The sequence below is a fragment of the Lactuca serriola genome, chromosome 1 (genome assembly GCF_051521515.1).
Source record: "Lactuca serriola cultivar US96UC23 chromosome 1, Lser_US96UC23_V15, whole genome shotgun sequence".
NCBI lineage: Eukaryota > Viridiplantae > Streptophyta > Magnoliopsida > Asterales > Asteraceae > Lactuca > Lactuca serriola.
This window is the reverse complement of record NC_136408.1, coordinates 47,703,776-47,719,394: the sequence shown is the minus strand read 5'-3', so window position 1 is coordinate 47,719,394 and position 15,619 is coordinate 47,703,776. Positions and strand designations below refer to the sequence as shown.

The 15,619-nt window shown below is 38.2% G+C and overlaps 1 protein-coding gene across 1 annotated transcript; it reads left to right on the top strand.

The window, feature by feature from the left end:
* The first annotated feature begins 310 nt into the window (after positions 1–310).
* On the top strand, positions 311–2,341 carry LOC145087156 (pectinesterase-like). Its single transcript, XM_079025068.1, has 2 exons — positions 311–1,324; positions 1,412–2,341. The coding sequence occupies exons 1-2, from the start codon at positions 319–321 to the stop codon at positions 2,104–2,106; spliced, it is 1,701 nt and encodes a 566-aa protein (XP_078881194.1). The 5' UTR covers positions 311–318; the 3' UTR covers positions 2,107–2,341.
* The last annotated feature ends 13,278 nt before the right edge of the window (positions 2,342–15,619 follow it).

Here is a 15,619-nt window from a genome sequence, read left to right as displayed (position 1 = left end):
AAAGTAGAAGGATATTTAATTTCACTGCATAAAGCTTGCCAAATTAAAGGTTTTAATATTGCACTTATAAGGACTTTTTTCTAGCTAGTCATATGTTTTGCAATTAGCTTTTTGATATTAACAAGTCGTATGGACTAATGTGTGCTAAAGGAATACCTTATGGAGATGCATGGAGATACGTCTAGCTTCCTTTATTTTAGTTCATCCACCATCCTTTCCAAATCCATAATACTAACAACACTTTACCCATTTTATCAAATAAATCGTACATACTAATTAAATCCAAACAAATATGCTCATAAAAATAAACCATAATATATGTACATTGTACACACTTCGACTCATCACCATGCCTCATCCTGTAGTCGCATGCATCTGCTCACTATGTCCAACTCCAACTCCAGCAACAGAAACATCACACTTTTACTTCTTATTGCTTCCATCATACTAACTTCTCATGTCCATGGAACTACTCCAGACTCCGACATCATCAAGTCATCTTGTATCACCACTTTATACCCAGACATTTGCTACTCCACCCTCTCCACCACCAAAAACCTCGTAACTAAAAAGGACGTAATTCAACTTGCTATCAATAAAACAAAGGAGACCATTCGAGGAAATTTCAACGCCATAAAGCAGCTTGCATCCACTTCCAATCTCAAGAAACGCTGCAAAATCGCGCTGCATGACTGCTTAGAGATGGTAGCTGGAACTCTAGAAGATCTTGACATGGTGATTGAAGAGCTGAAGGCATATCCAACCAAGAAATCTCTTCGGCAACAGGCCGACGACCTCAAAACCCTCATGAGCACCACCATCACCTACAAGGAGACCTGCTTGGACGACCTCTTTTACGATTTAGACTGTAAGCAGTCGTCCAAATCAATCATCCAAGGCCATGACCTCAGTGGAAAGATGTGCAGCAATATACTGGCTATGATTAAGAACATGACGGACACAGATATGGCCCACAGGCCAGAGTCGGATGTACGAAACCTCAAGGAGGAGATATGGCCGGAGTGGTTGTCTACAAGAGACAGGAAATTGTTTGGGTTGTGGGGAGTTGAGCCAAACGTGACTGTGGCCAAGGATGGTAAAGGAAACTATACGACGGTGGGGGCAGCGGTGAAAGCAGCTCCTAAGAAAAGCAAAACCCGGTACCTGATAAAGATTGCGGAAGGGGTATACGAAGAGAATGTTGAAGTTCCAAAAAACAAACCCAACTTAATGTTCATCGGTGATGGAAGAGAAAAAACGATTATTACAGGAAGCAAGAACGTCGCCGGTGGAGGCAGCACTACCTGGACCTCCGCAACCGTAGGTTAGTTTGATTAAATAAAGTTTATTTATAGATGGAAGATTTATAAAAGTTTAAGATGGACTAAATTATTATAGCATATTGTCACAGGGGCCATGGGTCAAGGATTCTTGGCACGAGATATTACATTTCGAAATACAGCAGGACCTTCAGGGCATCAAGCAGTGGCACTACGTGTTGGGTCTGATTTATCGGCGTTCTATAGATGTAGTATTCTCGCATACCAAGATACTCTTTATGTCACCACCGGACGTCAGTTCTTCGTCAACTGCATGATCGTCGGCACTGTTGATTTCATATTTGGTAATGCTGCGGTTGTCTTCCAGTTCTGCGACATCCTGGCGCATCGCCCGAATCGCAAGCAAAGGAACATGGTGACAGCTCAAGGCCGGACAGATCCTAACCAAAACACAGGCATCGTCATTCAAAGAAGCAAAATCGATGCGACTCCTGAGCTTAAGGAGGTTCAAGCAAATTTTTCAACGTATCTTGGAAGGCCATGGAAGAAGCATTCAAGAACGGTGGTGATGCGATCGACAATCAGTGACGTGATAAAGCCTGAAGGATGGCATCGTTGGAATAAGTCATCGTTTGCGTTGGACACGTTGTATTATCGAGAGTACAGAAACGTGGGGCTTGGAGCTGATACGTCTAAGAGGGTAAATTGGACAGGGTGGGGTGTGATGAAGACGAAGGTTGAGGCGATACCTTTTACAGTTGGAAGCTTCATCAATGGGTGGACGTGGTTGATGTCCACCGGCTTCCCTTTCTGGCCTGGTTGGTAATTAATGCTAAAGCTATAATTATAATAATACTAACAAAATTAAATTAATGCACCATTTAGGCGGTGTAATATTATTTTCCAGTAACTGCATGTATTCTTAATGTTAATCACATTGTCATTTGGCAATCGTGTTTTTGGAAGATGAAACAGATAGGAGGATCTAGTCATCTCCCTCGTCTTTAAGGCATGTATCCATTTAATAAATTTATATGGATTGACACATGTTTTTCCTACAAGTTTATTATTATTATTTTGGATATAATGATCGACTCTTATGTTAAATTGAACATTTACTTTAAAATTATAAATGTTTTGGTTTTCATTGAACAATTCAAAGGTTAATGAACTCTTTATTTGAGTATATATGAATTAAGATTGAGTTTAATCAACATCTTAACTGTGACAATATAATATATCTTTAACAATATATATAATTGTTATTAAAAAATCATTAAAAAGTTATCTAAATTATTATTAGTAATTTAATTTTTATGATATAAAACAATTTATCATTTGTAAATTATTATATATAATAAAAAACAACTAGCAAAACTTTTAGGTTTTAGACTTTGATCACAAAAGTTTGTATATCAACAAGTTTGGTCTCTTTAGAAAAAATAAATTATAAATTTGTCCCTTTAATTTACAGAGAAGATCCTTATGGATTTTTTTTTATTTGTGTTTTAGACTTTGGCCATAGTATTTTTCATATACTAGAAGGTTTGTTCTCTATCTAAAAAATAAATTACCAACTCTCCCTAGAATTTGCAGAAAAAGTCCTTATGCTTTTTTATAGATTAGGTCATAAGTAGACTACATTTCCCATGGGAGAGGACACTTTCTAGTTAATAATACTAATTTTTAAGAGATATATGGCTGGTCATAGATGATAAGCTATGTGCATGTAGTCAACAAATCCGTAAACTCGCTTGTAATGCAGGTTTAATATCTGTGCGGCTAGCGAGCTCAATAAAACAAGAATTTTAGTATAACACAGTTTTCATCCATGACTCCATGTTGTTACATAGTATAATTTAATGTCGCTGAGTAGTACACCAAAAACAGTAAATTGTTGTATATACTAATATCTTATCCGAAAATATCATCATACATAAACCATACACCTTGGTAACATCGTGTGTTTGTGTACAAAAGGGTTACTTCTCTTGACAAAGCAGTTATGTTTTCATGTGGGGAGGTAAATCACTAAATTGTAATCAAAACGTGTGAGAATAACTTTTTATGCATCATTTTCATTAAACGGATTTAGAACTAACCTTCATGGACGAATCAACAACGTTTTTACAAAATTAACCTTCATGAACTAACTTTCATGTTCAGTTTTATATCACTGTGATTGTTGTTGTTTTTATTTTCCCTTTCCCTCTCTCGACGAAATTTCTACTAATTCCCCTGCCATCGACCCAATAATTACACTTTCACCTTTCTACTGTTAACATATGGTATTGTATATTATATTATATAAGAAACTGAACCACAAAATTTGCGGTAGTACTGTGCATCCCCACATACATTATAAACTAGGTTATTGTTCATGCTACCAATGGCAAATCGTACAAGGCGTACAAGTTATTCGCAATGTTTCAACTACAAAAAACCATCATATCATAGGTCCTTTCATTTAAAATCTGTATATAAGTGATCAGGTGGTTTAAAAACAACTATTTTTTTTATTTCCGCGTTAACATGATTAAAAAAAAGCGATTCTTGATTGATATTTTTGGAGCTAACAGGCTTCCATTGTGTTATGTATATGTTTAATAATAATATTATAAAAAAAAATTATACGTTGGCTTTTTCGGATCAATATTCAATTTATTTATTTTCTTCATAAAAAATTGGTTTTTCTAAACTTTTTTTTATTTGAACATTTTATCAGGTAATCTTCCGGTTGTAGACAACTTTTTTGGAAAAACTCTCAAATTTTTTGTTCCATAAAAAACTTTCAACCTTTATTTCTCCGGAAAAAACCCTCAGTTGTAACAAAAAAAAAAATTAATCTAATTTTAGATTTCATGTTTTTCAAATTAAAAACATTTTCAATCTCAGAAGTAGTTTGATCCCAAAAAATGTTATTATATTCCTTTGAAACTCAAATTTGTTTCCATTTGAACCAAAATTTTTGTTTTGACTGTAATTTTTATGTTATTAATGTTTTTATAGTATTTTTAATGGTCTTCAACATTAGAATTTGAAGAAAAAAAAAACATTTGATTTGTTTGAAACAAAAAAAAGACTATGGTATTTGATTTTTATTAATAAAATTGATATCAAAATCTATTTATACCATGCGTGGAGATTGTAACAAGTGAAAACAACATTCTAAGTTTGCTTGGTATCTTAGATTGTTTTAAAAACCAAACAGAAAGACACATTCCGAACACTAATTTATGCTTAGAAGCTAATTTAAGCTTTCATGTTTTCCCATTAAAAATATGGGTAAATGACACAAAAAACACTCTTTTTACACAGAAATTCGATTTTGACACTGTGTTTTTTTTTGTGTCAATTTTGACACTGTGTTTTCCAATTTGTTACAATTCTGACCACTTGACCGGTTAACCAGGTTGCATGCTGACGTGGCATGATGACGTGTCAGTTTTGATGACGTAGCATGCTGACATGATATGCTGACGTGTTAAAATTAAATTTTTTTCTCACAAAAAACACTAAGTTTTCATTTTTTTTCGATTTTGACACTACGTTTAATTTTTTCTTTCAACTTTGACACTATGTTTTTTTGTTCCAAATCGAATATCATTTTTTCCAATTTTGTTCAATGTTGACAATTTTCTATTTGAAACCGTATAAATATTTTTTTAATACATTTAAACCGTATAAATATGTTTTTTTTTTCATTTAAAAACCATAGTTTTGTATAAATACATTTTTTTTTACACTCAAACCATATTTTTATGTATAAATATGTATTAGCTATATAAAAATTATATTTTATATTAATATGCAACTTTAAAATATGTTTGAAGGTTTATAGGCGTGTAGTTTATCAAAATTTGGATATCAAGTTTGCAACCCATCAAATTTTTACATCTTATTAGAAGAAGCTTATGGTTAGTTTGATTCTCATGATATAACTAATGCTTTGAATGTAAGAAAAAAAACACCTTGTATTTAAATAAAAATGTGGTTTTTAAACGAAAAAAATATGTTTATACGGTTTAAAATGTAATAAAAAAATATATTTATACGGTTTCAAATGGAAAATAGACAAAATTGAACAAAAATTGATAAATGATGTTCGATTGGAACAAAAAAAACATAGTGTCAAAATTGAAATAAAAAATTAAACTTAGTGTTAAAATCGAAAAAAAGTGAAAACTTAGTGTTTTTTGTGGAAAAAAAAATCAATTTTGACACGTCAGCATATCATGTCAGTATGCCACGTCATTAAAACTGACACGTCATCATGCCACGTCAGCATGTAACCTGGTTAACCGGTCAAGTGGTCAGAATTGTAACGAATTGGAAAACACGGTGTCAAAATTGACATAAAAAATAACACGGTGTCAAAATCGAATTTTTGTGTAAAAATAGTGTTTTTTATGCCATTTACCCTTAAAAATATTGTCAAGTCTAACTAGACAATTGATTCACCCGTTACAATCTTTAATCATCCTACAAATAGATTTCTATATCCATTTTGCCAACAATAATTACACATAGAAAAATTAAAATCTAATATTTTCTTCAAATTTTAATGTTAAAAACTATCAAAAAATCATAAACATCAACAAAATATATATATATATATATATATATATATATATATATATATATATATATATATATATATATATATATATATATATATATATATATATATATAATCAAAAAAGGTTCAATATATAAATAAAGGCTTTATGATATTAACTCTAAATTTTGTGATCCCTTAATTTCGTAATAGAAAAAATTAAGTTCTTTAGATCGTGCCTTTTATAGGCTAACATTATCCGTTTTTGCAAACTAACCGGCTTCTATTGCCCTTTATATGATCCGTTATGTTAAATTTATATGTTTTTTTTTGTTGAGAAACCAGATCCAATATATATTTTTTCAACTATCAATTTTAAAAGTAATGGAATTCAAATAACCAATTAAGATGAATATATATATATATATATATATATATATATATATATATATATATATATATATATATATATATATATATATATATATATACTATTAAAAGTTGGAGAAAGATTAATTATCGAAGAATATTTTGTGTTTGAAATTTGAATAGGCAGTGGATTCTTTAAAAGAGGTGCTAGGATCGAAGCACTTGGAAAATCAAAGCCTTTTAACATTTTGCACACTTCTTATAAGAATATAAGTATAAAGGAAAAATGTTATTCTTGTTATATTATTTTTGTTGTCATTCTTGTTATATTATTTTGTTGCGGTGTCACTTCATTTTTGCTATTTAGAGATGGATTGTCATGACATGCTGAACTTTTTTGAATTATTGAAAAAAAAAAACAAGAACAAATATGAATTTTGGACTTTCTCTCTCATATGCAATGGTTTGTCGAGAGAGCTTGTTGAGACCACCATGTTGAGGCCAAGGGGTGTTGTGTGTCGAGGCCATCTCATCTCGTTAAGTTTCTTGCCAAGGCAACACCCTCTAGCCTAAATACAAATTTGCTTGCATAAGTCCTCTCAACACCATTTCTTTGAAGTGGTGATGATATGGAAAGTGGTGGTGATCATTGTTGTGTTGATGTGGTGCTACATGGCATTGTGAAATGTGATCTACATCACATAAGGTCATGCATCTTTTACCCAATCATGTACCTTTCTTTCTTTGTATCTTTTCTATTAGTTAATTAATTAAAAATTATTAAATAATTTAAAAAAAATAAGAAGGATATAATGATGCAAAGTGGTAAATATTTTATAGTTGTGTGGTGTAAGTATGGTGATGATATGACGTTGAGGTGACAGTATTTTTGGTATGATAATATTATTAGTATGCTTGAAGGAATAAGTCGTTTCTACAGCGTTTTCCTACCTACCTTCAAACACAATATGATCTTTAAATGTTATATAACTTCTTGCAAAAAACACTTATTTTAGAAAAATAATTTATTTATTTGAATAAGTATACATTTAGGGTTTTTCAATAATGGTTATAATTTGTAACTCAAGGGTTAATAGTTCAATGATATCAGGTGTATTAGAAACCTAATGGCACTTGGTCTAGCGGTAAGGAGTGACCCTCTCAAATAAGATGTTATTGGTTCAAGTGGCTCTATGAGACATATGTGGTATTTAAAAGTATGTAAATTTGTCTGTAACATTCCATTTAAATTAATTAAAATAAATAATAAACCCGGAGCCCCAAGATGTAAATTTATAATTTAAATTATTATATAATATCCCTAAAATCAATAATATTTAGCGGAGAGTTGGTTTCGGGAAGCCAAATGATATATTTTAGACTTTTGGGGGTCAAAGTGTAATTTCAGGATGTGTTTTGTAAAGATTTTTAGAAGTTAGGGTGTGTTTGGTAAGTATTAGACTTATTATGAAAGGATTTTGGAAAGCTAAGGATTGTTGGGTAAATTATGGACTGGCTTTGAAAAGGTTTTATGTAGGCAGGGGCTAAAAGGTAAGTTTTGGGTTAAATTGGAAAGAATAATAGAAGGAGGGACCATTTATGTGATTATGAGATAAACCTTAAGGGATCTGGGTATAAAATCCTAACACCACTGGTAAACCCTAACCCTATTCTTGGATGAAGCAGCCGCCACCACCTTGTGAGTCCCCAACTGTCACCTCCCTTCTTCTCGTTTTTCCGATCAGCGAACGGCCACAAACGACCGCAAGACTGCCGCCATCCTTTTTCCTTCTCCAGTCGCCATCATGGAGCACCAGCCACCGTCGTTTTGTGAGACGATCACCACCCTAGTCGTCGTGACGCTCCCTCCTCGTTTCGTCGGAGGTGCGCCTCAGCCACATTTGTTGCCGTCCGCCACACCCATGCTGCCGTTGCACCTCAAAAGTGGAAGACGAAGCCGCCTTTAGCCACCATTGATGTCGTTGCTGCCATTTTACCTTGATCTTCCGCCACTAGCCACCATGAAAGGTAGTTGTGTGTGTGTGCTTTGGTGCGTTTGTGTTTATCTCTGCAGTGAGAGGGTGTTGTGTGTGGGTGTTTGTTTGGCCAGAATCCACAAGAACAGCCACCACCACCATCGTGAAGTGGTAGCTGCCACCACCGGCCACCATAAGGGTGGCTATGTGTGTGTGTGTGTGTTTACTTATTATGTGTGTGTGTGTGTTTATGTTGGGATTTTGGTGTTGTATGTTGTAATCGGGATGAAATAATGAAAAGAAAACTCATAACCACCACCGTGAGGTGGTGGCTGCCGCCACCAGTTGCCGTGTTGGGTGGCGGTGTGCCTTGCTTGTGTTTAGCTTGCTTTTGGATGCTTGGACATAATTGGACTAGAACCGTAACCACCACCCTAAGGTGGTGGCTGTTGCCACGAGCTGTCATTGACCACCACTACCCAAGGTGGTAGTGGGTGGTGCCCGACCTAGGAAAATCCCTAATTGACCTAATGAAATCCTAATGGGCCTAAGGACTTAGCTTTTGGGCCTAATTGGGTTGTGATGGGTTGGAAACCCTAATTAGGGTTTGGAAAACCCTAATTTTGGAAACGTGTATTTTGGATTCGTCGGGACCCGCGTTTGGACCATTGGATTTAGGATTATGAATTAATCTCGACCACACTATATGATTGACCTAGTAGATTTATGGACTTAATGGGTTAAGTCCTTAACGAGTTAAGTAGCAACACTTAACCCTACAACAGTTATTTATGAAGTCCTAATTTTGGTCATGTTGGGGTTTGAGTTGTGAGATGGTGAGTGGAGTACCGAGAGACTATTGTTCCAGTGGGAACCCATCGGTTAAGTGTAGTAGGAGTGGGATTGTCTAAGGGTGTATCTATGTTGAGAAAGTGCCTTGCCTACGAGAACTTCCATCAGGAGTGGTGGTGCTTAGGCCAAGTGGGTGTAAGCACCTATCGATATTGAGCTGCAAAGCATGATTTGGTGAACTCAGTGTAGTGATGCCTTAACGATGAGATTATGGGTGATCAGAGCACAAGTGGATATGGGTGGAAGTAATCGCTTGGGATTATCAGGAGAAACCATGGAGTGAGCCCATGGTGAGTCAGTGAATGAGAGAGTGTTTTAAGACTACGGGGAGTCGTAGCATCCATGAGTCAGTGAGGGAGTATCGTGATACTTCGGGGAGCCGTAGTACTCACTAGTCAGTGAGAGGGTTTCGTGATACTACGAGGAGCCATAATGTTCACTAGTTAGCGGGATAGTGTTGTGATACTGCGGGGAGTCGTGGTACTCACTGGTTAGTGAGACAGTGTCGTAAGCCTGCGGGGAGCCGTAACACTCAGAATTTGATAAGAGTGAATATTGTTCTTCGAGGAACTGTAGTATTCACTAGTCAAAGTATGACGAAGAGGAGTTCTTAGACTGGGGTAGCCTTACCGCTGAGTCGTTGGGAACCTGGTGGTCGGGCCAAGGGCGAGACTGGGGTCTCCATGATGGTTGGAATTTGTTATATCTCGAATTGAGGAGAGGTTGTCGAACAATCAAAAGGAATTGGAAAAGTAACGTATGCATAGATTCTCGAATCACAGGCTGTGAGTTGGATATCAGATTGGATTTGAGTGGTTCCAATTTTAATGTCAAACCAGACTCTCGAGTTTGATGTGGCCCTATCTCTGTAAAGGATAGATGGGTTGAGGTTTCAGATTCTTGATGGATTTCATTTTGAGTGGAGTGGTTTGGCGTATAAGAAATGGTAAGGGATGATTTCGAGGACGAAATCTAATTTAAGTGGGGGAGAGTTGTAACACCTCATTTATTTATTAGATAAATAAATAAATTAACGAACGAACGGTAGCCCTAAAATAAATAATTATATATCAAAGGATGGTCTTGAAGGGCTAAATGTCATAATTTTAGAAGCTAGGGGTTAAAAGTGTGAGTTCTGGACTTAGTTTGTAAACACATTTATGAAGACAGGGACTCCATGGTAATTATCTGGATTTGATTTGAAAGGGAAAGAGGTGGAAGGACTGAATATGTCATAATTGAGATATTGGGGTTAAAAAGGTAAAATAGGGACTTAGATTGAAAGGAATAAGAGAAGGAGGGGCTGGAATTGTAATTATGGGAAAGTTTCTCTTTGGACGGGGTATATAACTCGTGGAACCCTAACCCTAGGGCATGTGTTGCAGCCGCCAACCCCCTAAGCAACGGTCTCCATTCCCCACCCTCCTCCTTCACCTCCGATAGCCGCCATCACCGGAGGACGTCCAGCCGCCACCATCTCCACTGTAGCCGGAAGTTGGGTTGCCGAGAAGAGCCGCTTGGACCGGTCGAGAGGCTGTTGTTCGGCCTCGGCGTTGTAACCTCCATAATTTGACTTTTTCATCAAGTGCACTGCCGCCATCCCGTTTGTTCGATCTCCGGTCGCTGCTCCGTCCCACAGCAGATAGCCGTCACGCCACCTTCCTTTATCAGTGCTCCAGTCGAAGTTCTCCACCCCAAGGCAGATCAGTTGCGTTTGCGTCGTGTGTCGATAGGCCGAGACTCAAGCAAACTCGCCACCACCGTGAGGTGGTGGCTGTTGATGCAAACCACCTCTTGCCGCCGCATTTACTCCCCCTGTTGTGTCATGTCGCCACCAGCCACCGTCGGAGTGGCTGTGAGACTGTGTAATTGTGTGATTCCGATTTAATATGTGCAATATCATGTGGTGTGTGTGTGTGTTAGTTTATGTATGGGGCGTTTTGTCTAGCCGGAAAGTCGGGATTAGCCACCACCACCACCATGAGGTGGTGGCTGCCACCACTTACCACCACATAGTGGCTGTGTGTGTATGTGTATGTTTATTTCCTTTTTAGTGAGTTTATTTTTGGGGTTGTAAATGTAATTTGAAAATGGAATAATAAAAGAAATTGAAAGCCACCACCTTAGGGTGATAGCTGTCGCCACCGGCCGCCGTGTCGGGTGGTGGTGTGCTTTGCCTCATTGTGATTGATTCATTTGGGGTGCTTGAAACCCTAATGGGCTTAGTGAAACCCTATTGGGCCTTGTGAAATTATAACGGGCCTAATGAACCCTAAGTAATCAAAAGACCAAGCTAATGGACCTAATGGGCTGAGATGGGGTTGAAAACCCTAATATTAGATTTATGGGCTTGGACCTATCGGGACCCACATTTGGGCTATTGGAATGGAATTGTGTGTTAAGCCCAATCACACCAAATGGTCTATTTAGAAGAGTGATTGATTTAATGGATTAAGTCCTTAATGGGTTAAGTGAGAAACACTCAACCCTAATTATCATTTTATGTGAAGCCCTAATTTTACTTGAGCCTTGAGTTGGGCCTTTCCATTGGGCTTTGGTGATGGGATTATTAATGGGTCATCCAAGAAGAATCACATGGACTAGAATATGTTGTTGGGCTTTAGATTAAGACCCATATGAGGGGTTGGGCCCAATTTGGAAAATTGGGCCATAAGTGGACCATATGTTGGACTTTGATTTCTAGTTGACCTTGGGCCTATGGATTGGGCCTTGGGTTTGAATAAAGCCAACCTTGGGGTAATGTAGAAATTATCCAAAGTATTTACATATGGTTATGTAGTGGAACTCAATTATTAATTGGGTGTTATTTTGGTGTTGACAGTTCGGGAATCTATCATCCAGCAGCTAGGGTTGAGTCTATTGGACTTCAGCAGTGTGGGATTGAGTCTGCAGAACTTCAGCAGTGCCAGGTGAGTCTTCTCACTATACTTTACCTAGAGTGGTAGTTATATGTGACCAAATACTTGAGTTGTGCATTTCTATGTGATATGTGTTGTGTGCTATATTATATGATATTTAGACCGGACCGGAGGGTCCAACGAATTATGAGACCAGAGGGTCCTCACTTAGACCGAACCGGAGGATCCAACGAGCACTGAGACCGGAGGGTTCTCACTTAGACCGGACTGGAGGGTCCAACGAATTATGAGACCGGAGGGTTCGCACCTAGACCGGACCAGTGGGTCCAACGAGCTGTGGGACTGGAGGGTCCCACTGAGACACATTGACCGGAGGGTCTTACAGAGCTATAGCCTTGAGTGGCTAATTATTTGTGCGTGGTATTTTGGTGAACTCACTAAATTCCGTGCTTACCGTGTTATGTGATATGTGTTTCAAATTTTTCTTAGAATCGCGGGAAGGCACCGACTTGATTGTACATAACAGAGAAAGAGCTATGTTTTGAGGATCCTGGATTATTAATCAAACAATAATGAAGTTTTGTTTTATAAATTAAATAAATGAGACTTTTATGAAATGTGTTATAAGAATTATATGATTTTAAAATGAAAATTTTGTTCGGAAATTTATGGTGTTACAAGTTGGTATCAGAGCTTTGGTTTGAGGGATTCGGATGCACCTTCGGGTATGTATGGACTCAAACTGAGGATTTGAGGAAAACTACTCAAAAGAAATGATTTTCTAAAATGAGCAAGAGTTTCTAAGATAAAAACGAGAAAGAGCAGTGTGTACAATCAGCCAGAGCCCGAACGGTGATTTCCCAAAATACCCTTACTTATTTGTGTTATGAGTTATCATTAGGATATTAGCGATGCATGCTAGAATATAGGCTAAGTATTTCATATATTAGGGCTAGAGTTGCCTGGTTTTTGATGCCTTAGCCTAGGAGTTGGTTTTTTATCTGTGATGTGCTTTGAGTATGCGCAGTGTAAGAATATCCAGCATGAATCTTTTAGAGAGAGTTTTGAGTAGAGCAGTAATCTAGGAGCGATACCTATACGGGCATTGGAGGAGTCTACTGAGAGAGTAGTTAGATACCCGCATGGGGTAGATTTGCTTGAGTTTGGTGACACCTTTGAGTGTGTGTAGAGCAAGTGGAGTTGTAACCTAGAGTGGTTTTACGTGATGGTGGAGATTATTAGATGCATGAAGGTTGCTTGCTTCGTGCTTTGTGGAACTCTTGATGATGGGAGTCAGCTATAAAGTGAATATGACAATATTCAGGAGGTAGATAGCTGGCATCATAAGGAGTTTTTCAGCAGCTGATGGCAAGGAGGTGTGAGAAACTAAGAAGAGCCTAGGGAGTGACCTTTATCAGATGATTATGCTGATAGGGGAGAGTATTCGCAGGAGAGCAACCATTATGACGGGATTGGTGATTGAGGAGGTTGAGCAGTAATCTAGGAGCGATACCTATACGGGCATTGGAGGAGTCTACTGAGAGAGTAGTTAGATACCCGCATGGGGTAGATTTGCTTGAGTTTGGTGACACCTTTGAGTGTGTGTAGAGCAAGTGGAGTTGTAACCTAGAGTGGTTTTACGTGATGGTGGAGATTATTAGATGCATGAAGGTTGCTTGCTTCGTGCTTTGTGGAACTCTTGATGATGGGAGTCAGCTATAAAGTGAATATGACAATATTCAGGAGGTAGATAGCTGGCATCATAAGGAGTTTTTCAGCAGCTGATGGCAAGGAGGTGTGAGAAACTAAGAAGAGCCTAGGGAGTGACCTTTATCAGATGATTATGCTGATAGGGGAGAGTATTCGCAGGAGAGCAACCATTATGACGGGATTGGTGATTGAGGAGGTTGAGTAGCTACTTAGGAATCTGGGATGATCTGTGTGGAAAGTATGGGTAAATGTGGCAGGTAGTATGGGCCCGTACTATTGAAAGCAGAGGACTCATACTCAATATAGGGAGGATTCCAGAGGTTCTAAGTAGCAGATTGCGAGGTGATCACATGGTTCGAGTACCATGATCCGTAGCAGATTGAGAGGTGATCGCATGGTTCGAGTACCATGATCCATAGCAGATTGAGATGCGATCGCATGGTTCGAGTACCATGATCCATAGCAGATTAAGAGGTGATCGCATGGTTTGTGTACCATGATCCGTAGAAAATTAAGAGGTGATCACGTGATTCGAGTACCAGGATTCGTGGCGGTTAGTGCTTTGGAGTTCACCATCTATTCTGTTGTGATTGGTTAGACTGAGAACAGGTACGATAGAATGTGGGGCCGGAGGGCCATGGCGAACGAGTTTCAGTGGGGTATACCGTGAGGGGGAATCAAGTTAGTTCCTGAGAGATTACTAATGGCGAGATACCAGTTGGAGTCCCAAGACTCAGGGATAAGTAAAGAGAATGCTTTATGTGGGATTGTGTGTGTGTTTTTGTGCGTTTGTGTTTATTTCTGCAGTGAGAGGGTGTTGTGTGTGGGTGTTTGTTTGGACGAAATCCAGGAAAACAGCCACCACCACCACCGGCCATCACAAGGGTGGCTATGTGTGTGTTTACTTATTGTGTATGTGTGTGTGTTTATGTTGGGATTTGGTGTTATATATTGTAATCGGGATGAAATAATGAAAAGAGAACTCATAACCACCACTGTGAGGTGGTGGCTGCCGCCACCAGCCGTCGTGTTGGATTACGGTGTGCCTTGCTTGTGTTTAGCTTGCTTTTGGTTGCTTAGACATAATTTGACTAGAACTGTAACCACCACCGTGAGGTGGTGGCTGCCACCGCGAGCAGCCGTGAGCTGCCGTTGACCACCACTACCCGAGGTGGTAGTGGCTGGTGCCCGACCTAGGAAAACCCCTAATTGACCTAATGAAACCCTAATGGGCCTAAGGACTTAGCTTTTAGGCCTAAGTACTTAACTTTTTGGCCTAATTTGGTTGTTATGGGTTGGATACCCTAATTAGGGTTTGGAAAACCCTAATTTTGGAAACATGTATTTTTGATTCGTCAGGACCCGCATTTGGACCATTGGATTTGGGATTATGAATTAATCCCGACCACACTATATGATTGACCTAGTAGATTTATGGACTTAATGGTTTAAGTGGGAACACTTAACCCTAATCGTCATTATATATGAAAAACCCTAATTGGGTTTGGGTTCTTATTGGGCCATTTACTGGACTAAGATGTTGTGGGCCTTTGTGGGCCAATTGGGAACATATTTATGGACTAAGGAAGTTATTGGGCTTTAGGATAAGGCCCATTGGAGAGGCTTGGGCCTAATTTGAAAAATTAGGCCATAAATGGGCCTTGAAGATTATAAGATATTGGACCCTCGGAATGCCAATTGTTTGGACTAGAATAAAGGGTTGGGGCTTAAGACAATCCCATGTAGAGGCTTGGGCCTAATTTGGAAAATTGGGTCATATGATGGCCTTGGTTGATTATTGGGCTTTTCGCCTTTAGAGTGTGAGTTTGGGCCTTGGTTTTGAACCAAGCTAGGTTAGGGGTAAAATGTTCCATTTACCCCAAGTGTAGATTTATGGTTATGCATTGGAACCCAATTATTAATTGGGTGTCATTTTGATGTTAATAGTTCGGGAATTTGTCAACCAGCAATGGGAGTTTTATTCGCGGGACTTTA